Source organism: Melanerpes formicivorus, unplaced genomic scaffold (assembly GCF_026170545.1).
Source record: "Melanerpes formicivorus ecotype bairdi unplaced genomic scaffold, bMelFor1.0.p_v2 SCAF_27, whole genome shotgun sequence".
NCBI lineage: Eukaryota > Metazoa > Chordata > Aves > Piciformes > Picidae > Melanerpes > Melanerpes formicivorus.
In genome coordinates this window covers 8,388,566-8,416,256 of record NW_027142379.1, presented here as the reverse complement: position 1 = coordinate 8,416,256, position 27,691 = coordinate 8,388,566, and the positions used below count along the sequence as shown (strand labels likewise).

General features: G+C 47.5%; 1 protein-coding gene across 4 annotated transcripts; it reads left to right on the top strand.

The window, feature by feature from the left end:
* The first annotated feature begins 407 nt into the window (after positions 1 to 407).
* On the top strand, positions 408 to 27,526 carry CLGN (calmegin). 4 transcript variants are annotated; one of them, XM_068154022.1, is made up of 16 exons: positions 408 to 485; positions 3,039 to 3,217; positions 4,455 to 4,525; positions 5,561 to 5,619; positions 7,698 to 7,839; positions 9,629 to 9,710; positions 11,597 to 11,789; positions 14,929 to 15,118; positions 15,686 to 15,799; positions 16,411 to 16,567; positions 17,823 to 18,038; positions 20,103 to 20,222; positions 21,850 to 21,919; positions 22,030 to 22,092; positions 23,488 to 23,597; positions 26,403 to 27,526. In XM_068154022.1, the coding sequence occupies exons 2-16, from the start codon at positions 3,056 to 3,058 to the stop codon at positions 26,481 to 26,483; spliced, it is 1,830 nt and encodes a 609-aa protein (XP_068010123.1). In that variant the 5' UTR covers positions 408 to 485; positions 3,039 to 3,055; the 3' UTR covers positions 26,484 to 27,526. The 4 variants fall into 4 exon arrangements, with proteins under 4 accessions (XP_068010123.1, XP_068010125.1, XP_068010127.1 ...); XM_068154024.1 differs by lacking the exon at positions 408 to 485 and adding an exon at positions 492 to 511; XM_068154026.1 differs by lacking the exon at positions 408 to 485 and adding an exon at positions 582 to 601.
* The last annotated feature ends 165 nt before the right edge of the window (positions 27,527 to 27,691 follow it).

Sequence of the window (27,691 nt, the reverse complement as noted above, 5' to 3'; positions counted from 1 at the left end):
GGGGACAAGATGGCAAAGTTTACCTAAAGCAACCATGCTGGGGCACACACCCAGCTGCGTCTAAACCTAACCTGCAAGCTTCTCTCACGGTAAGGCAGAGGCAGATGGTGAAGGCAACACTATAACCTGACCAGAGCCACCTGCCCAATGGCGTCGCCGAGGCTGCCCGCGATTGGCTGGGGCACCACGTGTACGGAGGCCAGCATCCGCGGGCCGCGCTGCCATTGGCGGCCGTGGGACGGAGGGCGCCCTGGATTGGCGCGGCTGTCTACCCGCCGTCCCGCCCACACACGCAGCGGTTCGCTGGGATCGCGGCTCGCGCGGGGATTGGGCAGGGCCGCGCCTGCCGCGCTTTGATTGGCTTGTGCCGAGCGCCTGCACCTGCTCCTCGGCGGCCGCATCTCCGCGAGCGGCGGTGAGGCGGAGCGCATGCGCGGCCGGGGATGCGCTGGGGAAAGCGGGGCGCGGAGGGGATCTCGCTGCCGGTAAATCCGCCCGCCGCGGGGAGAGGGTGCGCAGACTTCTGCGGCCGCGGCCTGCGTCGCAGTTGTATGGCAGCTGGGGGAGGGGGAGTGGCGTCTGCCCGGGCCTGCTGTGGAAGGTGCATGTCGGTCCCTTGCGGCTCCCGTTCTCCCTCCGCCCCCCTTCAGGTGCCGGGGCGGGTCTCTGTGTGCAGCGGGGAGGGGAAAGCGGCTCTTCAGCCCCACACTCTTGTCCCGGGGAGGTTCGCCGCCGTTCCCTGGCCGTTACTGGCCGTTAGGCTGCGGGCGGCGGGAGGGCGGGAAGCGCGAACCTGCGCTGTGGCGCCTGTGCCTTTCTCGGTCGGCGACGGGGGCGCGGAGCGGAGGCAGCGGCGGCGGGGGTGGGATCCGGGGCCCGGCCCCGCGCCTGGCGAGAGCCGCCCCGCGCCTGGCGCGAGCCGCCCCGCAGGAGGAGCGCGGCCCCTGCGGGCGCTTGCACGAAGGGGCGGCCGGGGTCCCGTCCCAGCCTTCCGACAGGCGGGCTCGCTTAGGGCTCTGTCCCAGCGCCGAGGGGCTGCCGGGCTCAGCCGTCTTCATTCTTGACTGGAAAACATCCCCTTCCGGGAGGGGTTCGCTCACCCAAGTGTAGCAGCAAAAGGGCTGGAAAGGGCACCTGCAAGAGCTGTCCGGGCTCTTCTCAGCGGGGCACAGTGACAGGAGAGGGGGCAGTGAGTACAAACCTGGAGACCTCCTGTTCCGCTTGAGCTTAATGAGAGGCTGCTTTACTGTTAAGTGTGCCGGACCGCTGGAGCAGGCTGCCCGGAGGAGGGCTTGTGGAGTCTCCTTGTCTGGAGACCTTCAGGACACACCTGGATAGAATAGAATAGAATTAAGCAGGTTGGAAGAGACCTTTGAGATCATCAAGTCCGACCTATCATCCAGTTAAACCATGGCACCAAGCACCCCATCCAGTCTCCTCCTAAACACCTCCAGGGACGGTGACTCCACCACCTCCCTGGGCAGCACATTCCAATGGCCAATCTCTCTTTCTGTGAAGAACTTCTTCCTAACATTCAGACTAAACCTCCCCTGGTGCAGCTTGAGACTGTGTCCTCTTGTTCTGGTGCTGGTTGCCTGGGAGAAGAGACCAACCCCCTCCTGGCTACAGCCTCCCTTCAGGTAGCTGTAGACACCAATAAGATTTCCTCCTCTTCTCCAGGCTAAGCAACCCCAGCTCCCTCAGCCTCTCCTCACAGGGCTGTGCTCCAAACCCCTCCCCAGCTTTGTTGCTCTTCTCTGGACACCTTCCAGCAACTCAACATCTTTCCTAAACTGAGGGGCCCAGAACTGGACACAGGACTCAAGCTGTGGCCTAACCAGTGCAGTGTACAGGGGCAGAATGACCTCCCTGCTCCTGCTGGCCACACTGTTCCTGATACAGACCAGGATGCCATTGGCCTTTTTGGCCACCTGGGCACACAGCTGGCTCATGTTCAGCCTACCATCAACCAGTACTTAGTACTCATAGAATCACAATATGTCTTAGGTTGGAAGGGACCTCAGAGATCATCTTCTCTAACCCCTCTGCCACATTGCTCAAGGCCTCAACTACCCTGGCCTTGAAAACCTCCAGGGAGGAGGCATCCATAATCTCCTTGGCTGACCCATTCCAGAGTCTCACCGCCCTTGTCCTGAAGAGCTTCCTGAGATCCAGTCTGGACCTATTCTCCCTCAGCCTAAAACCATTCCCCTTTGTTCTATTGCTAGACACCCTTATGAAAAGTCTCTCTGCAGCCTTCCTGTAGGATCCCTTCAGGTGTCAGAAGACAGCTGTAAGGCTCTCTCAGAGACCCTGATGAGGCTTTAGTTGTGCAGCAAATGGAATAACAATGCCATTCATTAAACAGGGGCTGTAGAATATGCCAAAGACCACAGTGCAGAGATCTGGAGACTGACACACTTGCATGTGAAAGCAAATCATTCAGGTAGAAAGGGCCCCCAGGAGGTCTCTGCTCCAGCCTGCTGTTTACAGCAGGGTCAGTTTGGAGGCCAGTCCTGGTTGCTCAGAGCTTTATCCGGGGGGTCTTGGAAAACCTCAGGGACTGAGACTAGGTAGCCTGTAGCATTGCTTGCCTGCCCTCATCGTGGGAACAGTGTCTAACATCCAGTCTGAATATTCTTGTCAGTTTATGCCTGTTGGCTTTCCTGGTATTTGCCTTTCCTAGTATTTGCCTTAGTTACTTGAGGTGCAATCTAGTGCTGGTGTTGCAGCACCGGTGCTGGTCCCAAGAGCATGCTTTGCAGCAGTACTGCTGGCTCAGAGGTCTGTTCTGATGGGTAGATGTGCTGTAGTCACCTGTGTTCCCTCAGTAAAGAGTGACCCAGCTATGCAACAGTTCAGTTTCCAGAATGAGATCTACCACTTTACACTACAGGAACAGTACTTTGTGGTCTTTATTTCTTATTATCTCAGTGTGTTGGGGTTTGGTTTTATTGTCTTGTGGGTAAAGTCTGGGGTAAAATTGCAACAGTATTGGTAATATTCTTGTAGCAAGACTTACAGTTCAAAACTTTCAGTTCTTCAGGTAACCAGGATGCAATTCCAGTGGGACTGGCTGTGCTTGGGTGTCCTGATCATCAGCTCAGTGGCTGCAGAAGTGGAAAATGATGAAATGCTGGATGCAGATGTGGAAGTGGAGGATTTTGATAAGCAGTCTGAAGCAGCTGATGTCGAGAGAGAGAAATCTTCTTTAGAGGTAGGATTAGAGAAGGCTTTAGTTTTGTTATGTGTAGCTGTAACTAGGGGGGAAATAGGTGGACAAATGCATTTTGAAAGGAGCAAGTTAACATGCAGTCAACAACTGAGTGGGTGTCAAACCCCCCACTCTTGAGTTTTTCAGCTGGTGCATGTGACATGGAGAACAAGCTTAATGAATGATTCTGCTGTGCCAAAGTATAAAATCAGGTCTCCTGCCTGTTGTGCATAGTCATGAAGAAGGTTTTGCAAGTCTGTGGTGCAGTCTAGGCACAGAGGTTTATACCCTAACATGCCATTTCCTGAGGAGAAAGCAGGAGGTATCTTGGCCTTCCTGGGATTTTGACTTTAGCCCAGGTTCTTGATTTCATTAGTCACAGCTGCCTTTTGAGAGTGTTTTCATTCCCAGCAAGTCCTCCTGCATGTGTTATCATAGTATCATAGTATCAGTCAGGGTTGGAAGGGACCACAAGGATCATCTAGTTCCAACCCCCCTGCCATGGGCAGGGACACCCCACACTAGAGCAGGCTGGCCAGAGCCTCATCCAGCCTGGGCTTAAACACCTCCAGGGACGGGACTTCGACCACCTCCCTGGACAACCCATTCCAGGGCTTCACCACTCTCATGGTGAAGAACCTCCTCCTCACATCTAGCCTGAATCTCCCCACCTCCAGCTTCATTCCATTTCCCCTAGTCCTATCAGTACCTGAGATCCTGATCCCAGGATCAGTCCTTCCCCAGACTTCCTGTAGCCCCCTTCAGATACTGGAAGGCCACAATTAGGTCACCTGGGAGCCTTCTCTTCTCCAGACTGAACAGCCCCAACTCCCTCAGTCTGTCCTCATATGCTGCACTTCTTAATGGTTGTGGGTAGTAGTATAAACTATTTCAACTTTAAGCTGCCTAGACCAGCTGTAGTGGGCCACTTAGGTAGGAGAACACTAGAACTGGAAACATGTTTAGATAAGAAGAGGAGGGAAGCAGAGAACTGATGCAAGTTCAGTGGATTTTCTGGAGTTTTGTTACACATTAGATATGTAACAGTACTTTTGAACACCACAAGCAGCTTTTCATAGGTGTGGAGTGGCTCAGTTAGAGGGGTGCTCCCAGAGGGGCTGTTTTATGATGGTAGATGTTTCCTGTGGGCAAAATCTGGTGGTCTGTCTGGGCTACTTCTGGATTTCCACTGAGTAACTCGTAACACATACTAGAGCATGCATCTGTCCATGGTTTTCAGGTTGTGTACCAGACTCCAAAGCCAACTGGGGAAGTGTATTTTACAGAAACCTTTGATGAAGCATTGACTGGGTAAGTTTATGTCTTTGAGTTACAAACTTCTGCTTTCATCACTTTAGTTTATAGTGCAGAGATTGGTTTGGCATTTGATTTTCTGTTGAGATCTTTTCATGAAGCAATGTTTACAGGGGTTAGAATTGGAAGGGCTGATCATACTTGCTCTAAGTATATCATGATGTTAGCTGGGCAGGTAACATTTCAAGTATCATAGTATCAGTCAGGGTTGGAAGGGACCACAAGGATCATCTAAGCAACCCCAGCTCCCTCAGCCTCTCCTCATAGGGCTGTGCTCCAAACCCCGCCCCAGCTTTGTTGCCCTTCTCTGGACACATTCAAGTGTCTCAATGTCCTTCCTAAACTGAGGGGCCCAGAACTGGACACAGTACTCAAGGTGTGGCCTAACCAATGCAGAGTACAGGGGCACAATGACTTCCCTGCTCCTGCTGGCCACACTATTCCTAATGCAGGCCAGGATGCCATTGGCCTTCTTGGCCACCGTGGCACACTGCTGGCTTATGTTCAGGTGGCTGTCAATCAGCACCCCCAGGTCCCTCTCTGTTTGGGAGCTCTCCAGCCTCTCTGACCCCAGCCTGTAGCTCTGCATGGGGTTGCTGTGGCCAAAGTGCAGAACCTGGCACTTGGACTTGTTGAATGCCATCCCATTGGGCTCCACCCATCTGTCCAGTCGGTCGAGGTCCCTCTGCAGAGCCTTTCTACCCTCTAACTGACTAACATCTGCTCCTAACTTGGTGTCATCTGCAAACTTGCTGATGACTGACTCAACCCCTTCATCCAGATCATCAATGAAGATATTAAAGAGGATGGGGCCCAGCACTGATCCCTGGGGGACACCACTGGTGAGTGGCCGCCAGCTGGATGTGGCACCGTTCACTAGCACTCTCTGGGCTCGGCTCTCCAACCATGATGCTGACTGACAAAATCATTGTCAGAGGGTCACAGCCTAGAAGTGAGAGCAGGTTTTCCTGTGCTTGTTAAATGGTAGTTTTTGCACAGACAGTTCAAGGCCTGGTGCACTTTTTCTTTTAGGTGGGTGTTGTCTAAAACCAAGAAAGAAGACACAGATGATGACATCTCCAAATATGATGGTAAGTGGTTTTGATGTCTGTTTCCATTAGCTTCTGGTGGTTTCTGAGCAATACCTACCCCTTACACTGAACTGAACTTTGAGAATCTAGATGGCATAGGTCAAAAGTTAGTTTATATAATGACTGTTACCCTGAGACTGAGGTGTGAAACATTGCTTATTGGGTTAATGAGCATGAAAATAACTTTTTTTTTGCTCATCCCAACAATCTGTTGCAATGAATGATGCTGGAATACCCTCTGGCATCTGAATATTCAGTATTCTCTGATTATGAATACAGCTTCTTGAGAACTACATTCTCTGAAGTCATGTCAGAGAGATTTACCACTTCAATTTCAGTTGTCAAACACCTTTCTAAAGCAGCATGTTTCATGTTGCTGCATCTGGCTTAATTATCATAGTATCATAGTATCAGTCAGGGTTGGAAGGGACCACAAGGATCATCTAGTTTCAACCCCCCTGCCATGGGCAGGGACACCCCACACTAGAGCAGGCTGGCCAGAGCCTCATCCAGCCTGGGCTTAAACGCCTCCAGGGACAGGGCCTCAACCCCCTCCCTGGACAACCCATTCCAGGGCTTCACCACTCTCATGGGGAAGAACTTCCTCCTCACCTCCAGCCTGAATCTCCCCACCTCCAGCTTCATTCCATTCCCCCTAGTCCTATCACTCCCTGAGATCCTGAGAAGTCCCTCCCCAGCCTTCCTGTAGGCCCCCTTCAGATACTGGAAGGCCACAATTAGATCACCTCAGAGCCTTTTTTTCTCCAGTCTGAATTATACATGGGTTGGTCTCCCAGTCTAGCCTCTGAAAAAAAAACCCAAAACATTCCCTTCGGGTAGTTGTAGAGGGCAATGAGGTCACCCCTGAGCCTCCTCTTCTCCAGGCTAAGCAACCCCAGCTCCCTCAGCCTCTCCTCACAGGGCTTGTGTTCAAGGCCTCTCCCCAGCCTTGTTGCCCTTCTCTGGACATGTTCAAGTGTCTTAATGTCCTTCTTAAACTGAGGGGCCCAGAACTGGACACAGTACTCAAGGTGTGGCCTAACCAAAGCAGAGTACAGGGGCACAATGACTTCCCTGCTCCTGCTGGCCACACTATTCCTAATGCAGGCCATGTCATGTCTTGTTACAACTGCTTACACTCCGAAGCTTGCTTTCCTCCTTGCTGTCTGAGCCAGCACCTTTGGTCAGATGGATCTTTGGCACTGCACAGTTTATGGTTTGGTATCTAGCTCTGGAGCTGGAATTTTTGTGGCGCCTTGTGGCAATGCCAGCGACGAGCAGTGTGAGCAATCTGGCAGTGCAGGCCTAGAGCCTGACATGGTGGTAGGCCATGCTCAGCATTAGTGCAGAGCCAGCTAGCAGTGGAGCAAAACAGTGCTGTGCCTGCAGCATGTAATTAAAACAAGGCACTGGTAGCTATAAACATGGACAGTTATCTTGGGACAACAGGACGTGCACCTGCATCAACAAACCTTGCGTGTCGTTAGTATTGGACCAATAATCTGTAACAGTGCAATGTGTGGTCACTCAGAGGGAACCAATGGAGCTATGCCAACAGGGCACTCTGAGTTTATATAAGCTGTAGAAGTTCCCTTGCTATGCACTTCTGCCTTTCCTGTCTCTTCTTCTACACTTTACTGTGCTATGCTCACACTACAGGCCTGCACCATAGGCCTGCACCACTGGAACAACAAAGGAACAACACTCGATCATATTGGTCAGCCATATTGACTCCAATCTCCGTCGTCTATAGTGTCTAACTCTGCAAAAGTTCTGGTTCAAATGGTCTGTCACTGCTGCAGTAGATGGGAGCAGCAGATTGGTGTACCATGAATGTTCGGGGACTTGTTTTGTACTTGAGTGCTGCAGAGCAGTCAGTCTGGGGAAGTGGAAGCTGGGCTTGAGTAACGCTTTATACCCACAGGAGAACTGCCAAGTGATTTGTGTTTGATACCAGATGTGAGGATTTCCTCCTTGCTTTGGCAACTAGTCTTTATTTGCTGTTAATTTGCACTAAGGCTGTGATTTTTGTCCCTTAGCTTGCATTTTTGTTTAAAGGCTCTGTGTGTGTGTTCTAGGCAGATGGGAAGTGGAAGAGCTGAAAGAGAACTCGATGCCTGGAGACAGAGGATTGGTGTTAAAATCGGTGGCAAAGCATCACGCAATATCCTCTATGCTGACCAAAGCATTTGTTTTTGATGATAAGCCTTTGATTGTTCAGTAAGTAATCCCTCAGAGTGTTTTTTTTTACTTAATATTTGTTGTTATTAAAATCCTTAAGAAAGTCATTTGAATCCCTGTAGAAAAATTATGACTTCTGATAGCGTTGGTCTGTCATACCCAGAGCTATCCTCCCTGGAGGCGTTCAAGAGGGGATTGACCGTGGCACTTGGTGCCGTGGTTTAGTAGTCATGAGGTGTTGGGTGACAGGTTGGACTTGATGATCTCTGAGGTCTTTTCCAACATTGTTGATTCTATGATTCTATATTCAGTACTTCAGGAGAGAGCTGGGGTTGCACAATCTTCCCAGTTTCCATTCCAAGGGAAGCCAGGTGCCTCCTCTGGGGATTTTGGGAGCTATTACCTGGTGGCTTCTCCCACCATACTCTTCAGAGATACCAATCATCCAATATTGCTGCACTTTGGAAGCATTATTGGGTGATTATGACTACTGATAGCATTATTCTGTCATACCCAGAGCTATTGTTCCTGGAGGTGTTCAAGAGGGGATTGGATGTGGCACTTGGTGCCATGGTTTAGTAGTCATGAGGTCCTGGGTGACAGGTTGGACTTGATGATCTTTGAGGTCTCTTCCAACCTTATTGATTCTATGGTTCTATCAAAACTCTTAAGTATGAATGATTTAAGAATCAAGGTTGTAGCACAAGTGTTAAGAAGTTAACTCTGTTGAAAGTCTTTTGAAGTATTTTTGGAGAGAAACCTAATATTTTACAAGCTTGGAGAAGCTAATTAATATTCAATCTACTCTAAAAGATTTAAATCACATGTGGTTTGAGCACAGTGTTTTCCACTTGCAGAATACTTCTGTGTAGCTCTGCATTAGCTTGTGTGGCAATTAAACCCTTTGCTGGTCATGTTTTGACAGCAGAGGCTAATAGACAGTCTTGATGTTTTTCATACTTACAAATTATCTTCAAGCTGCAGTTCTTGCCTGGGCACACTGCAGGCTCATGTTCAGCCTACCATCAACCAGTATCCCCAGGTCCCTCTCTGCCTGGCTGCTCTGCAGCCACTCTGACCCCAGCCTGTAGCACTGCATGGGGTTGTTGTGGCCCATGTGCAGAACCTAGCACTTGGATGCGTTCAATCTCATATTGTTGGATTCTGCCCATCTGCCCAGCCTGTTGAGGTCCCTCTGCAGAGCATCTCTACCCTCCACCAGATCAACTCCTGCCCCCAGCTTGGTGTCATCAGCAAATTTACTGATGATTGATTCAATGCCCTCATCCAGATATATCAGTAAAGATGTTAAAGAGCACAGGGCCCAGCACTGATCCTTGGGGCACACCACTAGTGCCTGGCTGCCAGCTGGATGTGGCACCATTCACCACCACTCTCTGGGCTCAGCCATCCAGCCAGTTCCTAACCCATTGCAGTGTGCTCCCATCCAAGCCATGGGCTGACAGCTTGGCCTGGAGTTTGCTATGGGGGACGGTGTCAAAGGCCTTGCTGAGGTCCAGGTAGACCACACCCACAGGCCTCCCCATATCCACCAGGCAGTCACCTGATCATAGAAGGAGATCAGGTTGGTCAGGCAGGACCTGCCTTGATGGGGTGCTTGGTGCCATGGGTTAGTTGTTTAGGTGGGTTGGATTGGTTGATGGGTTGGACACGATGATCTTGACAGTCTCTTCCAACCTGGTTTGTTCTGTTCTGTTCTGTTCTGTTCTGTTCTGTTCGGTTCTGTTCTGTTCTGTTCTATTCTATTCTATTCTATTCATCTGCTACTTGGAATTGATATTTCTTTTTTGACTTGCTCTTTGGCCAGATATGAAGTGAATTTCCAAGAAGGCATTGACTGTGGTGGTGCATATATTAAACTTATCTCCAGCAGTGATGATTTGAATCTGGTATGTCCTCTTCCTTAACATTTGCTGTGGGTTGCTCATCTGAGGAATGTGTAATTGTTCTTGCAAAATGCCAATAAGCAATTAATTCTGAATGCACCCTGAGTGCTTAAAAGCTTCCCAAATGTTTAAGCAGAGGATTGGGCACAATAATAATATGCATATAATTGACGATGTATACACAAAACCTTTGGAGCTGTGCACATTTGAGTGGGCAAATATTTGTTAACATTCTTCTGGATATCATTTCCATTTATTTGAGTGAAACTTAGAGGGAATCTGAAACTTAAGGTAAACTGTTAAAATCAATAGTCACACAAATCTCTCAAGGCATACACTTCAGAAGGTTAAGATGAAGAGTTTGCTGTGATTGACATACTTCTCTTAGTTCTGCACAAATGATCTCTTATATCCAGGATAAAGGACTTCTGTATTTGTTTAGTCTGGCTTTCTGTAGTAATAGAAGCTGTAGAATGTCAACTGTGTGGACCAAACCTGACATCTGAGAAAGGGCCATAGTCACCATCACTGGAGGTGCTCAGGAGGAGCCTTGATGGGGTGTTTGGTTGTGTGGTTTAGTTGATTAGGTGCTGGAGTTGCCGTCATTGGAGCTGTTCAGGAGGAGAATTGATGGGGTACTTGGTGCCATGGGTTAGTTGTTTGGGTGGGTTGGATTGGTTGATGGGTTGGACACGATGATCTTGAAGGTCTCTTCCAACCTGGTTTGGTTTATTCTAAATAAAGGTTATTCTAAAATAAAGGTGGTGCTGGATGATAGGTTGGACTCAATGATCTTGAAGGTGTCTTCCAACCTGGTTTGCTCTGTTCTTTCCTTTCCCTTTCCCTTTCCCTTTCCCTTTCCCTTTCCCTTTCCCTTTCCCTTTCCCTTTCCCTTTCCCTTTCCCTTTCCCTTTCCCTTTCCCTTTCCCTTTCCCTTTCCCTTTCCCTTTCCCTTTCCCTTTCCCTTTCCCTTTCCCTTTCCCTTTCCCTTTCCCTTTCCCTTTCCCTTTCCCCTATCCTGTCCCCTATCCTATCCTATTCTATTCTCACACATCTTAAAATGGGAACTCCAGAATGTCTCAGTGCTGTGTGTATGCTTCTTAGAAGAGTTAGGTGATTGTATCACTGGTAAGATTTAACAGGCTTTCCTGAGACTCTTCCATGTTGTAAAAGGAATTAAACTCAATTCACTTCTGTAGAGCATAGAATGAGAATGTTCTGCTTTGCATTCAAAAAACTGGGGAATACAGACCCCTTTCAAACAATACATGTGTGTCAGAATATATCTTTCAAGAAGACTTCCAGAAATCAAGTGGTCCTTGATTTCTTCTGACCTGAAGGTCCTTCCTTCAGGCAACTTGCTTAAGAATCTAAGGCAGCATGCTACTGGGTATTCCAAACACAAAAGCCATACAAATAGTTGATAACTGTTGGCATCTGTAAACAACTTCATGCAACATACTTTGGAGGAGAAGAGCTGTGTCTGGGTTTTGCAGGGTTGATCATTATTATGGTGGTGGTGGTTGTAATTGAAAAGTAAAATGAATTCAGTCACTAGTTCTCTTCCATCTTCTAGTGTAATGTTTGTAGAAGGAAACATGTACCTGGGTGTTTTGATTTGTGACAGGCATGTCTACTTAAGGTTAAGGTCTAAATAATTACACCCTCACTGAAGAGGCTGAAGTGATCTCTATGGTTAGTCCATTCCTTGAGAACAGTTGAGCACCCAGCAACTGCTCAAGTCCTTTCATGCTTTGCTCTGTCAGATTTCAGTTGCCATTCCTAAAAAGGGCACCATGCTGTTTGCCCCACACAGTGAAAAGCAGCGCCCAGAACGACTTCATAAAGCGTGCAGCATAACACATGCTCAGCTTTCTTGCCTCCCACAGGAGTACTTTTTTGACAGAACACCTTACACTATCATGTTTGGACCAGATAAATGTGGAGAAGATTACAAACTGCACTTGATCTTCAGGCATAAGAACCCTAAAACTGGAGAGTATGATGAAAAGCATGCAAAGCGCCCTGATGTGGACCTGAAAAAGTTCTATCTGGACAAGAAGACACATCTGTATACTCTTGGTATTGCTTGGTTCTGTCAGTGGGAAAGGAGAGATGAAATCCTTGGTTCTACTGAAGCTTTGTCTCTGAGACTGCTTTTTTTTGTTTGTAATGGTTAATTCTGAGGGCTGATTGCTTAATGATTTGGGCTTCAATGTTTTAATGGCTGGGTTTAAGTGATTTAATGACTGAGCTTAACTGCAGGTCATAAAAGTGGCTTTCAGATTAATATTCAATTACAGGAAGGAACATATCAGCCCTGGCCAGCCTCTGGTGTGAAGAATTGATTAATACCTTCAGTACTTGCTGTGATAGAAATATTTTTGTTAAGAAACATACTAAAGTATCATAGTATCAGTCAAGGTTGGAAGGGGCCACAAGGATCATCTTGTTCCAACCCCCCTGCCATGGGCAGGGACACCCCACACTACAGCAGGCTGGCCAGAGCCTCATCCAGCCTGCTCTTAAACACCTCCAGGGATGGGGCCTCAACCACCTCCCTGGACAACCCATTCCAGGGCTTCACCACTCTCATGGGGAAGAACCTCCTCCTCACATCTAGCCTGAATCTCCCCACCTCCAGCTTCATTCCATTTCCCCTTGCCCTGTCACTACCTGAGATCCTAAGAAGTCCCTCCCCAGTCTTCCTGTAGGCCCCCTTCAGATACTGGAAGGCCGCAATTAGGTCACCTCGGAGCCTTCTCTTCTGCAGACTGAACAGCCCCAACTCCTTCAGTCTGTCCTCATAGGAGAGGTGCTCCAGCCCTCTGATCATCCTCGTGGCACACAACTGTCCAGTGGTTTCGGAACAGTTAAGAGGAGTTCAGTCTGCAGCATGCTGCACACCCCTTTCCTTTCTGCTGTGACAGTTTAGGCTGTGCCTTTAAGCTAGGAGCTACAGTTGATGTGAAAAGGAAAAGGAAAGAAAGATAATTCTAAACAGATTTTGTTTTGTTGGTGTGGGTGAGCTAAACCATCACACTGCAACACCTGCCTTCAGCTGCAGCAGTGTGCATGAACAGATAGGCTGCTGCAGTCTCGGCAGATGAATTAATATGGCCTGGTTTTAATTCATGTTACCTCTCCTTCTGTACCAATGAACAATATAGCAGAGATGAAACCTCAATTTTGTAGTTCTTCCTTCCTTCTCCCCCCAACTTCTGAGGAATAATAGTCAAAGAATGGGCTAATAGAATACAATAGAATTAACCAGGTTGGAAAAGACCTTTGAGATCATCAAGTCCAACCTGTCACCCAGCACCATCTAATCAACTAAACCATGGCACCAAGTGCCTCATGCAGTCTCTTCTTAAACGCTTCTAGTGATGGTGACTCCACCACCTCCCTGGGCAGCACATTCCAATGGCCAATCTCTCTTTCTGTGAGGAACTTCTTCCTAACATGCAGCCTAAACCTCCCCTGGTGCAGCTTGAGACTGTGCCCTCTTGTTCTGGTGCTGGTTGCCTGGGAGAAGAGACCAACCCCCACCTGGCTACAACCTCCCTTCAAGTAGTTGTAGACAGCCATCTGTGGCATACTGCAAATCCAGCCACACTGACTGTACTTTTAAACTTCCACTGAATAGTAATGGAAGGCAAGTTCAAAGGCTGTACCATGGGAAATCTTACTGGTTGCAGTGTGCCAGGGCAAACTTCCACTTTTGGAGAATAGGAATGAGTGAAACCAGCACTGTTCCTGTGATGCAGAATTACATTTGCTCCTATGTTTGGGCTGTTCAGTAGAAATGATGATTAAAGATAGTTGAGCTCAGTTTTCATTTATTCTGCTGTAACTGTTCAAAAGGATTCCATACAGAGAGGTGATTCTAATGCATTATGTGCATGTAGCAAGGCCAGGCTGGATGAGGCCTTGAGCAGCCTGGTCTAGTGTAAGGTGTCCCTGCCCATTGCAGGGAGGTTGGAACTAGGTGATCTTCAAGGCCCCTTCCAACCCAAACCATTCTATGGATCTGTGTATGATAACAGAAGTTTACAAATCAATTCTTTATGTTGTATCTAAAGTGATATGGGACATAGTGTTTACATTTATGGGCATCAGAACAAGAGGACACAGTCTCAAGCTGTGCCAGGGGAGGTTCAGACTGGATGTTAGGAAGAAATTCTACACAGAGAGAGTGATTGTCCATTGGGATGCGCTGCCTGGGGAGGTGGTGGAGTCACCATCATTGGAGGTGGAGGTGTTTAGGAAGAGAGTGGATGGGTTGCTTGGTGCCATGGTTTAGTTGATTAGGTAGTGTTGGGTGATAGGTTGGACTTGATGATCTTAAAGGTCTCTTCCAACCTGGTTTGGTCCATTCCATTCCATTCCATTCCATTCCATTCCATTCCATTCCATTCCATTCCATTCCATTCCATTCCATTCCATTCCATTCCATTCCATTCCATTCCATTCCATTCCATTCCCATTGAAAAGAGTTAGGCTGCAAAGAGCTTCATTAGTTACTATCAAACTGTCATTAGGAGACTGTTACTGTGGTCTTCATCATTCATCTTCATAAAATTACCATGAAAGTGGAGTAGTCTTTACCTGTAATTAATAATCCTTGTATTGAATGGACATTGCAATATACTTGCTAAGTGTGCTCCCTGGTTCAGAATTGGATCTGGACACAACACCTCTTACTGAGTCTGACACTGCTCAGTTCTGTGACCCTGCCTTCTCAGTCATGCTTGCTAAACAGTTGAAGAGAATTTTCTGTATTGGCAGCCTGGCATTTGAAGGAAATGGTTGTCAGGGATTTGAATCTCAGAGAAAACACTCCTTTGGTGAGCCTTCAGCTGTGTTGCTGATGCAGTTCCTGTGGGGTGAAATTGTACTTTGGTAGCAGAGATGCTTTTGGGGGCAGAGGTTTGTCATTCATTGTCAGTGTTTTTAAGGCAGTATTTGTGCTTGGATGTGTTTCAGCAATTGAGTTTACTGGGGGCTTCATTTTTGTAGACCTGATGCTGGTCATCCATCCCCACAGAGATAACTAATGCTTTGTGTCCGGATCCAGTGCCTGAATAAGAAGTCTGACTCCTGTGCTAGTGAGGATCTTGTCTGCTGTTGTCTAAGTCTGTGCTTGCATAGCTTTTGGTGAAAGATGCTTGTAAAATGAATGCTTTCCTTACTTGTTTTAACACAAATGTCTTCAATGTAGTGCTGAAACCAGATGACACCTTTGAAATACTAATTGACCAATCAGTTGTCAGTAAAGGAAGTCTTCTTGAGGATGTGGTTCCTCCAGTAAACCCTCCCAAAGAAATAGAGGATCCTAGTGATAAGAAACCTGATGACTGGGATGAGAGACCCAAAATACCTGATCCAAATGCTGTCAAACCAGATGACTGGTAAGGAGAACGTTTTCAATCCATGCAAGAGCTTTTGCCTGCAGTTTATGCATCTGAGAGATTTGCTTGGGTTTATTTCGTGGTTTGCTAAGGATAACTAGGATATGTTTCACTAGTAAAAGCACTGAACAGCTACAGTTCATATGGCAACTCAGGAAGAGGAGGTGAAAAACTTAATGGGAAGACCCATTTGAGGTGTTCAGGAGGAGACTTGATGGGGTGCTTGGTGCCATGGGTTAGCTGTTTGGGTGGGTTGGATTGGTTGATGGGTTGGACATGATGATCTTGAAGGTCTCTTCCAACCTGGTTTGGTTTATTCTAATAAAGGTTTATTCTAATAAAGGACCTGACTGACCAGTTGATGGTTATAATTTCTGGGCTAAGCAGTACTTTGACACAATGTGAATGTAATTAGTATAATGTAGATGTTTACAAGCAGCTAATTGGGTGTCTAATTCTGTTGTAACTTTGGAAGTCATCCCTTCCATACCCACTTTCAGTCCTCTGAGCAGAATATTGGCTCGGAGTCAGGCGGCTGTATTTTCTAACCCAAGTCTGTAATTGAAGGGATGAAGATGAGCCTTCCAAAATAGAAGATCTTGATGCTGTTAAGCCTGAGGGATGGCTTGATGATGAGCCAGAGTATGTTCCAGACCCTGATGCAAAAAAGCCAAAGGACTGGTAAGAACTTGATTGAATAAGTGCAGGTTGTTAAGATGTCTTGCAGATAAATCCATCTGTTCTGGGCAGAAAATAGGAGCTGTGGATCAGAAGTCGATCCAAATCTCACTGTATGTTAAGATAGTAAGTTGGGAGGTGTTAAGGGATGGCCAAATACTTGTGGTTTGAGGAGCTGCTTGTAGAAAAGCCTTTTGGTTGTTGAAGATAGATCAGCAGAAACAGAATATGAAGAGTATGAACCTTCTCAAAAGAACTTGCTACAAGGTTAAACCATGAAACTCTTAAGCTGAGAGCTCGAAACCATCATCTAATAGTCTTAAAGAGATCTCAAAGCATCTCCTGGAGAAGTGTTTCCAGCTATCTGCAGATGGATAACCCTAGCTGCCTTCTGTCTTGCTGTGATAGTAATGAGCATGTCACCTTTACTGAAAGCAAAAAGGGGGAGAGGGTTGGCACTCAGAATGTTTGTACACTTGGCTTAAATTCTGTGAGCTGGGCAAAATTCTGAGGTTGTTACAGCAACATGTGCGTGGTCTCTGCTGCTGCTCTTCAGACTAATCCCATCTCAAATCAGTGTTGGTTTTTTGTAATTGTATTTCCTTTTTCAATAGGGATGAAGAAATGGATGGGGACTGGGAAGCTCCTCAGATCCCTAATCCAAAGTGTAAGGCTGCACCTGGCTGTGGACATTGGGTGCGTCCCATGAAGAATAACCCCAAATACAAAGGGAAATGGAAGGCACCTATGATAGACAATCCTAACTACCAGGTAATGTCAGTGCTGTGGGTTGCTGCTAAAAGCTACAGGCAAAGGCAAGTCAAAGGATTACATTTACCTAGGCTATTTTACAGTATGATTCTTTTGTGGAATGAGTCTGAACACACTCACTGAAGAGTTTTTGCATTTAGGTGTGTTTGGGTGGTTTTTCCTTCAAGAGTCCTAGGCAAGAGAGGTGGTCCTGTATTAAACCAGTTTCTACAGGCTGGGGTCAGAGTGGCTGGAGGGAGGCCAGACAGTGAGGGACCTGGGGGTACTGGTTGATAATAAGCTGAACATGAGCCTGCAGTGTGCCCAGGTGGGCAAGAGGGTCAATGGCATTCTGGCCTGCATTAAGAACAGTGTGGCCAGCAGGAGCAGGGAGGTCATTCTGCCCTGGACTCAGCACTGGTCAGGCCACACCTTGAGTCCTGTGTCCAGTTCTGGGCCCCTCAGTTTAGGAAGGATGTTGAATTGCTGGAAGGTGTCCAGAGAAGGGCAACAAAGCTGGGGAGGGGTTTGGAGCGCAGCCTTGTGAGGAGAGGCTGAAGGAGCTGGGGTTGCCTAGCCTGGAGAAGAGGAAGCTCAGGGAGACCTTATTGCTGTCTACAACTACCTGAAGGGAGGCTGTAGCCAGGTGGGGGTTGGTCTCTTCTCCCAGGCAAGCAGCACCAGAACAAGAGGACACAGTCTCAATCTGTGCCAGGGGAGGTTTAGGCTGGAGGTTAGGAAGAAACTCTACACAGAGAGAGTGATTGCCCATTGGAATGTGCTGCCCAGGGAGGTGGTGGAGTCACCATCATTGGAGGTGTTTAGGAGGAGACTTGATAGGGTGCTTGGTGCCGTGGTTTAGTTGATTAGGTGGTGTTGGGTGATAGGTCGGATGCGATGATCTTGAAGTTCTCTTCCAGTCTGGTCTGGTTCGGTTCGGTTCTGTTCGGTTCGGTTCGGTTCTGTTCTATTCTACTCTACTCTACTCTACTCTGAAAGTTGCTTTTGCAATGATTTGCACTGTCAGTTATTCTGCATTCCTATATGGGGCAAAAAATAAGCTTTAAGAGGTCTGCCATAAGCCAGAAAACTGAGACCCCCATCTGCAAAATCCCATCTGGTTGATGTAGATTAATCTCCATTTCTTTTCTTTTGAAAGAATGCCCTGAAAAGAGCCAGGAACTTCAAATTGCTTTCAAAACTGTTTCACAGTTTGTTTTTCAGTAAGGCCTAGGTGATGTGACTCTGTTTTATGTTATTGTTCTTTCCTTCAAAGGGAATCTGGAGCCCTCGGAAAATACCTAACCCAGACTATTTTGAAGACCTTCACCCATTCAAGATGACCACTGTCAGTGCTATTGGTCTAGAACTCTGGTCTATGACATCTGATATCTACTTTGATAACTTCATTATATGTTCAGAAAAGGAAGTAGCAGATCGTTGGGCAGCAGGTGGCTGGGGCTTGAAGAAGCTAGTGGCAAGTGCTAATGAGGTATGAACTTTGCTGTGTTCTTGGTAGCCAGAAGCAGTGAGGCAGATGTGCTGTTGGGAGAATTTTCTGGCAGTTACCACTTGCATTTTGGGTCATAGCCTTTTTACCTTTCCTAGATCAAGATCATCTTGGACTTGGGGGTGCTGATTGACACCTGCCTAAACATGAGCCAGCAGTGTGCCCAGGTGGCCAAGAAGGCCAATGGCATCCTGGCCTGCATTAGGAATGGTGTGGCCAGCAGGAGCAGGGAGGTCATTGTACCCCTGTAATCTGCATTGGTTAGGTCCTGTGTCCAGTTCTGGGCCCCTCAGTTTAAGGAGGACATTGAGACACTTGAACGTGTCCAGAGAAGGGCAACAAGGCTGGGGAGAGGCCTTGAGCACAGCCCTGTGAGGAGAGACTGAGGGAGCTGGGGTTGTTTAGCCTGGAGAAGAGGAGGCTCAGGGGTGACCTTCTTGCTGTCTACAACTACCTGAAGGGAGGTTGTAGCCAGGAGGGGGTTGGTCTCTTCTCCCAGGCAACCAGCACCAGAACAAGAGGACACAGTCTCAAGCTGCACCAGGGGAAGTTTAGGCTGGAGGTGAGGAGAAAGTTCTTCACTGAGAGAGTTGTTAGCCATTGGAATGTGCTACCCAGGGAGGTGGTGGGAGTCCCCATCCCTGGAGGTGTTGAAGGGGGGATTGGATGTGGCACTTGGTGCCATGGTCTAGCCATGAAGTCTGTGGTGCCAGGTTGGACTCTATGATCTTTGAGGTCTCTTCCAACCTTGGTGATACTGTGAATGAGTTAGTTAATGAGTCTTCTGCTGTTCATGATCACACTTGAAATACAGCACCTGGCAGCACTTGGCAGCTGAGTTACTTGCACTCAAAGACTTTTTGGTTGTTTGGGGTGTTGGGGGTTTGTTGGTTGGTTGGGTTTTTTGTTTGCCCTTTTTTTTCATTCTCTTCACTTGTGGCTGTCCCTTACATATGATATTTCCCTCCCATGAGTATGGTCTGGGCTGCTTAGGTGTGTTTTGCAGCTCTGAAAATAGTGCAGATATGTTTATAGAGATGCATCCTGTGTGTGCATCCACACTTTGCTTCTACACTGCACCTGCCCAGCTGCTGCTTTCTTTTCTGGATCTCTTTTTTTGTGGTGTAGGATGAGCTTGTCCTGACATACGGGATTGGGAGCCCCTCTAGTGGCTGCCTTTACTGACTGCAGGTTCTTTCTAAGTGTCCTTGATTTTCATTCATTGAGTGGCAAGAGCAGGCCTGCAGTTGTAGGAGATAAACCCTGGGTTGGTGGGACATGTGGCCACTTCCTGAGAGCTGCTGTTTGTCAGAGGATGAACAAATAGCACCAGCACATCTGCCCATGCAATTAGGAAAGCCAGCTCCTCACACAGCCCTGCCCTTTTCTCAAGTACTTGGCTTTCTGGCTGGAGCTGCATCTGTACACACAACTGCTGAGTATTCCCTTGAGTCCCCTCCCTCCAGTGTGCCTCTCAAGCTTCCTGCCTTAGTTCATGAGCCCTTTCCAGAGGCCTCACTGGACCAGGCCCTTGCCTACCTCCCTCTGCTGTGTAAACCAGATCTGGGCTGGGAGCATATTTTACTCCCTGAGTAATTGGCTGTCAAAGGAGAGAAGGGGTAGTACAGATGCAGCAGGACTTTGCTCCTCAGGAGAACTGGCCACAGCTCTGAGCTTCTTCATACTTTGGGAGCTTTCAGTTGAGTTAGCCCAGTGTGGGGCAGAAATTAAAGTAGCTGGAAAGTGTGAGGTTGCCAAGACTCCAACTGTCACTTCACCAAATTGAGAAGTGGCCAGTCTAGTATGTTTGGAGAACCAGCTTTGTTCCAGCTCCTGCTGTTTATTTGCTGTTTGCTTAGTTATTACTTTACTAATATTGAAATCATAGATTTTTGCTCAAAAAGCAAAGGTGAAGAAGGCTTTTGGGGGGGGGGGAGGGGGCAACATAATGCTCAAAATACTTACAGTGCATTTTGCAAACTCACTGAAGTGTTGAGAGGGATCCACATGCAAAATTCTTTGTTTCTTTCATTGTTTTGAACACAGCCTGGGATGTTTAGTCAGCTGTTGACTGCTGCAGAAGACCACCCATGGCTCTGGGTTCTCTACATCCTGACTTTGGCCCTCCCTGTTGGTCTAGGTGTGTTGTTCTGCTGGCCAGCAAAGGTGAGAGACATTTAACTGTATTTGTTTTAAACAATTAGTTTTAATGACTGTTACTCTGTGAAAACCTCTTAGCATGTGTGCAACAGTATGCACTTTTAAGGTGTCACTGGTAGTTCTTAGCTCACAGGTGAGCAGGAGCAGGGAGGTCATTCTGCCCCAAGCTGGCCAACGTGGTGCCCATCCACAAGCAGGGCCGGTTGGATGAGCCAGGGAATTATAGGCCTGTCAGCCTGACCTCAGTGCCAGGCAAGATCATGGAACAGGTCATCCTGAGTGCAATCACACAGCACTTAGAGGATGGCCAAGGGATCAGGCTCAGCCAGCATGGATTTAGGAAGGGCAGGTCCTGCCTGACCAACCTGATCTCCTTCTACGAGCAGGTGACTGCCTGGTGGATGTGGGGCAGGCTGTGGATGTGGTCTACCTGGACTTCAGCAAGGCCTTTGACACCGTCCCCCACAGCAAACTGCTGGCCAAGCTGTCAGCCCATGGCTTGGACAGCAGCACTCTGAGCTGGGTTAGGAACTGGCTGGATGGCCAAGCCCAGAGAGTGGTGGTGAATGGTGCCACATCCAGCTGGTGGCCAGTCAGTAGTGGAGTCCCCCAGGGATCAGTGCTGGGCTCCATCCTCTCTAATATCTTTATTGATGATCTGGATGAGGACATTGAGCTGATCATCAGTAAATTTGCTGATGACACCAAGCTGGGGGCAGGAGTTGATCTGCTGGAGGGTAGAGAGGCTCTGCAGAGGGACCTCGACAGGCTGGACAGATGGGCAGAGTCCAAGGGCAGGAGATTGAACACATCCAAGTGCCAGGTTCTGCACATTGGCCACAACAACCCCATGCAGTGCTACAGGCTGGGGTCAGAGTGGCTGGAGAGCAGCCAGGCAGAGAGGGACCTGGGGGTGCTGGTTGATGGTAGGCTGAACATGAGCCTGCAGTGTGCCCAGGCAGCCAGGAGGGCCAATGGCATCCTGGCCTGCATCAGGAACAGTGTGGCCAGCAGGAGCAGGGAGGTCATTCTGCCCCTGTACTCTGCACTGGTTAGGCCACACCTCGAGTCCTGTGTCCAGTTCTGGGCCCCTCAGTTTAGGAAGGAGGTTGACTTGCTGGAACGAGTCCAGAGAAGGGCAATGAAGCTGGGGAGTGGTTTGGAACACAGCCCTGTGAGGAGCTGGGGTTGCTTAGCCTGGAGAAGAGGACACTCAGGGGTGACCTTATTGCTCTCTACAACTACCTTAAGGGAAGTTGTAGACAGGCAAAGTTTGGTCTCTTCTCCCAGGCGGCCAGCACCAGAACAAGAGGACACAGTCTCAGGCTGCGCCAGGGGAGGTTTAGGTTGGATGTTAGGAAGAAGTTCTATACAGAGAGAGTGACTGCCCATTGGAATGGGCTGCCTGCGGAGGTGGTGGAGTCACCATCATTGGAGGTTTTCAGGAGGAGACTTGATGGGGTGCTTGGTGCCATGGGTTAGTTGTTTAGGTGGGTTGGATTGGTTGATGGGTTGGACGCAATGATCTTGAAGGTCTCTTCCAACCTGATTATTTATTATTATTGTTATTATTATTATTATTATTATTTCTTAATTTGAATTGAAATGTCAGTGGGGTTTCAATTTGTTGTAGAAAACAGATGAAGATATTGACTTCCAAAAACCCAAGCCCATTACAAAGGGAGGACTAAATCAAGAGACAGGTGAGTTGGCTGATGAAGAAGAGAAATAAAGATACTGCTGAAGATGGTAAGGTGAGCAAGCCAGCTTGAGGTTTCTGCCTCCTGATGATGATGATTTTGTTTTCTTACAGAGGGAGAAGAAATGGAGGAGACAAGGGGTACAAAGAAGATGGGAATGGAGGTTCCTTCTTCAGGTACTGGGAAAGGGAAGTAATTTGGGCTAGGACCTGAAAATGGGAGTCTCACTAATGCATATGAATTGTTTGTCTCAACTTAGAGCTGTACTGTAGGCAAAGCTTTTGGTACTCCTCCAGAAGCCTCAAATATTTTAATAAATGAGGATTTCCTAGATTTCAGTCACCAAGAATCAGGAGAGTTGCATCTTATGTTGCAAAAATACCATCTTTCTATCAGATTTAGATGTGATTTCTTGGTTACTCTTGGTAGAAAGTATTGCAGAGGATATTTTCTACACATTCCCACTTCAAGCCCTCAGTTTGAAGTGAGGGAAGAGACTTGCAAAACCCTGGTGTATATATATATTTATTTGTTTTGAATCATGCTGTGGTTGCTGAGGTTTAGCTCTTAAAATGAGCATGGGTACCTAAAATAAAGGCATGGGAGTGCCAGCTTGTAGGCATTGAAAGCCAGAATGGAAATCAAACCAGCTGGGTGCCTGGCCTCCTTCACAAAACATGCAGAGCTGGTGACCATAGAAGGGCAACCTATGTGCTGAGCAGAGGAGCAGCCTAGAATTCACAGGATTTGATGCAGGGAATTCTGGTTGGGTTTTTGTTTGTCGTTGTGGTTTTTTGATGGGGTTTTTCTACTCTTCTTTTTATTTATTTCTTGTTCTGTTGTTTGGTTTGGTGGTTGGTTGCTTGCTTTTGTTGCTTTCCAGTCCCTGTCAGTTCCAAGGTCTAACTGTGACAGCAGGTCCATGCAGAAAGCTCACTGTGCTTGTGAATAGCTTTATCCTAGCAGTGCCTGCTGGTCAATACCTCAAGGGAGCTGAGGGGAGCACAGTGCTTGGCTGATTAGTTGCTGCCTTGCAATAATGCATGAAAATGGGGTGGTAAGCACACAGCTGCTTATCCCTCAACCAAAAGAGCATGCCAAAAGAATTCCCTGCTGAAAAGCAGAGTTGCCTTTGGCATGCAGGTGTCTCCCATGGTGGATAACTGATAACTGCAACACTGTACTTGGCTAAGTCAGATTTTAGTCAAGTTTGGGATGCCTGAGTTGTCCTATTTGGACTGTGGTCTCAGAACTGGTTAATATAAATCTTGGATTTAAGGACTTACCTAAAGCAATCCCACATAAGGTCTTCATTTTAGTCACAATTCTGAAGAGTTTTTACTACTTTGTGGAAAGAGATGAGGCTGAAGGTGTAAACAGTGGCTTTAAATCTGACAGTGATCACTTTGTGAGAATTCCTCTCTCTGCATCACAGGGATATTTTATGGGTTACTGTAAGCAAGTAGTTCATTCCAAGACTGAAATTGGCTTCTTTTCCTTACTAGTGTGTTAGGATATAGTGCATCTTTAATACAGGTCTGTTCACCAAGTAAAATTAATTTCTTCTGCAGAAGAGGAGGGGGAAGGTGCTGAGGAGATTTATGATTATGAAGAAAATGAAGTTGCAGAGGGAAGTCAAGAAGAAGGTTACAAGTCAAATAAGTCTGGCTCAGAAGATGAGGTCAGTTTGGGGTTATTTTCCACTATTTTCTCCTTCCTCTTGTCCAGTATTGCACTTCTAACTCTGCCCAGCTGCCTACAATGAGTTTTCCTTCTGTTGAGCCACAGAACAAATCATGAGGTAGGGATGTGGTTTCAAATGTGACACCTCAAACACTAGCAGTCTGTGAAACGTGTCTCCTCCTACTGGAATTTTGGTGAGGAGATGGTATTGTTAGATTACAGGTACAGTAGAAAAGTGATGGTATCATAGTATCAGTCAGGCTTGGAAGGGACCACAAGGATCATCTAGTTCAAACCCCCCTGCCATGGGCAGGGACACCCCACACTAGAGCAGGCTGGCCAGAGCCTCATCCAGCCTGGGCTTAAACACCTCCAGGGACAGAGCCCCAACCACCTCCCTGGACAACCCATTCCAGGGCTTCACCACTCTCATAGTGAAGAACCTCCTCCTCACCTCCAGCCTGAATCTCCCCACCTCCAGCTTCATTCCATTCCCCCTAGTCCTATCACTCCCTGAGATCCTGAGAAGTCCTACCCCAGCCTTCTTGTAGCCCCCTTCAGATACTGGAGGGCCACAATGAGGTCACCTCGGAGCCTTCTCTTCTCCAGACTGAACAGCCCCAACTCCTTCAGTCTGTCCTCATAGGAGAGGTGCTCCAGCCCTCTGATCATCCTCCTGGCCCTTCTCTGGACACATTCCAGCACCTCCACATCCCTCTTGTAATAGGGGCTCCAGAACTGGAGGCAGTACTCCAAGTGGGGTCTCACCAGGGCTGAGTAGAGGGGGAGAATCACCTCCCTCGACCTGCTGGCCACACTTCTCCTGATGCAGCCCAGGATCTGATTGGCTTTGCAGGCTGCAAGTGCACACTGAGAGCTCCTGTTGAGCTTCTCCTCCCCCAGCACCCCCAAGTCTCTCTCCTCAGGGCTGCTTTCCAGCCAGTCCCTGCCCAGCCTGTATTTGTGCCTGGGATTGCCTCGACCCAGATGCAGGACCCTGCCCTTGGTCTTGTTGAACCTCATGAGGCTGGCTTGTGCCCACCTCTCCAGCCTGTCCAGGTCCCTCTGGATGGCCTCCCTTCCCTCCAGCCTGGCTGCTGCACCACACAGCTTGGTGTCATCAGCAAACTTGCTGAGGGTGCACTCAATGCCACTGTCCATGTCCCCCACAAAGATGTTGAACAAGACAGGTCCCAGGAGTGATCCCTGAGGGACTCTGCTTGTCCCTGGCCTCCACTGGGACATGGACCATTGACAGCCACTCTTTGAGTGTGGCCATCAAGCCAGTTCCTTATCCATCTAGTGGTCCACCCATCACACCCATGTGTCACCAGTTTGGAGACCAGGATGTGGTGCGGGACAGTGTCAAAGGCTTTGCTCAGCTCCAGGTAAACAACATCAGTTGCTCGCCCCTCAGCTATTAATTTCATCACCTATTCATAGAAGGCCACCAGGTTGGTCAGGCAGGATCATGCAGGTCTCTAAACATGAAACATTTTTACAGGTTACTGTGTGAGTTGTAGGTCTTGGAAATGTAGATGCTGCAGTCTCTTTATTGTGATGATATGAATTGATGGACCTAGTAAAATGCAACATTTCACTTTGAGATGTTTAAGAGGACTCAAGTTTAATGCAAAGCGACCATACTAGTGTTGAATTCAGCAATTCAGCACCTGCAGCTTCATTATAGGTTGGACACAATGATCTTGGAGGTCTCTTCCAACCTGGTCTGGTCTGGTCTGGTCTGGTCTATCCTATCCTATCCTATCCTATCCTATCCTATCCTATCCTATCCTATCCTATCCTATCCTATCCTATCCTATCCTATCCTATCCTATCCTATCCTATCCTATCCTATCCTATCCTATCCTATCCTATCCTATCCATGTTGATGAATCCAATCACCAGATCATCTCTGAAATGTGTATCAGAAATAACATTGTAGAAAGGTACTTGTGTGTGCTTTGTTTGCTTATCAGCCACTCCTGATCCTGTCATCTAGAAACTCTGCTATGCCTTGAAACACTTTAGATCCACCCACAGTGCTTCTCTTGGCCTGCTTGTGCTTGTCACTCCTGAATGAATCCCTTTCCAGATTAGGGGAGCTGCTTAGTGTTAATTCTCTAGGAAACTGTACCTTGCCTGAGGTTGCATTGCTTCATCACTGAAATTCATCATGAGTTAGTCTCTGTTCAGTGCTTTCTCTTGCTCCTGTCAGAAATTGTTTATTTCCCTTCTATGTTTTCCTAGGAAGAGAGTATCAGATGAGGGCTGCTGAGATGTGTGTGACTCTATAAAAGTAATATCAAGCTCTGAAGGTGTGAATGCCATTATGCAGTGTCACAGTGAGGTTATGGCTTGCTCTTCTCTAGCTATTTTCAGAGTGTAGAAGCTTCTGTCACGAGTTAGCTAGTGACCTACTTGGGAGATGTCGTGTACGCCATGTCCTCACTCAGGTTGTGTCACACTGTGAGCTGTTCCTCCTGAATGAGGTGCTCCCCATGAGGTGATGCTGGAGAAGAGAAGACTCCAGGGATACCTTACAGCTACATTTCAATATGTGAAGGGGACCTGAAGAAAGGCTGGGGAGGGACTGGTTGGATGGGCTACTGCAGGTGAGGTCTTACCAGAGGAGGTTAGCAGTGTGGGAAAAGTATCCTGTCCTTAAAGTGTTGTATTCAGTGATAATCTGATTGGAGGGCTCTGGAGGAGGAGTAGAATAAAATGCCATTTTCAGCAATTAAAGGAAGACTGGGTTTTGATTTGAACACTTAAATTTCACTTTACTTTGTTTGTTTTCCAGATGAAGGAGGCTGATGAAAGCACGGAGCCTGGAGACGGCTCGCTGAAATCAGTGCGCAAACGAAGAGTACGCAAGGACTGAGCTGCTCCCAGCTAGTGTTTGTAGGTCTGGATAACAGTAACCTCTGCCATGCCATCTCCGAGGGGTGGCAACATGCAGCCTCCTGATATCTGAAGGCTGAACAGGGGACTCTTTGCTACTTAACCTCTTCTTTCCATTACCCAGTTTCTTTTAACCTTCCCAGACTTACTCAATTCCCCCCTTTTTTTAAGGAGAAATACTATCTGTGAGGCTTCAGCTGGTGCTTGGAATTCCAAATGCAAGCTGGCCAATCGAGTTTAAGGGGAAGATTCTTAGGAGTTGAAGATTCCTAGAACTTAATATTAGCTGGGGAGAAACTTAGCTCTAAATATTTTTTTCATGAGCAAACCAGAATATGTTTTGCAGCTCTGGCACAAAACTAGCTGGTTCCACTTGGCAGCTGAAAGAGAATTGATAGTTCAGATGTAGCATCCATAGCAGCTGACATGGCTATGAGAGTAAGGTAGTTTGGGTTTGGGGTTTTTTTTCTGTGCAGAGCTAAATGCAATAATTGTTTGGGGTTTGTTGTTTTTTTTTTGTGTATGATAATTTAGTGCTGGCAACAGTTTTTCTTGTAAATTATTTCTCTTGGTTGATCTTGTTCCGTGGGTGTTCTCCTGTGCAGTTTAGACCTTGGTTGCAGTAAGTTATGCTGAAGGGATGTTTTCCAATGAGAATGTTCCTAGGAGAAGTGGTAACTGCTGTGGTTTGTTGGGGATGCAGGCACCTCAGATCTGCAGAAGTGATGCACAGGGATTTTCCTCCAACTTTTCTATAGGTCTCATGTTCCAACCCAGGGTGGTATTGCCTCCTGTTTATAGACCATTTGCTCAGTGTACATTGCCTCCTGAAAATGTTTAATAATTCTTAACCTAACAGGAAATTTATTAATACAGATAAGAATTTTTGATGGATTGAGGGTTTGTTTTTTTACAGATGTGAGCAACTTGGCATTCTGCTAGTTTAAATAAACTGCATACTGTAAAAGCATCTTTGTTAAAAGTTCAGCTGTATATTGAAACAATAAAACTGCAGAAACCTTGCAGCTTGGCAGCTGTCTGTATGAAGAGGATGTCAAATGCTAGCAAAGGCAGTCAAACATTAAACCCAAGCAAAAATACATAGTATCATAGTATCATAGAATCAGTCAGGGTTGGAAGGGACCACAGGATCATCTAGTTCCACCCCCCCTGCCATGGGCAGGGACA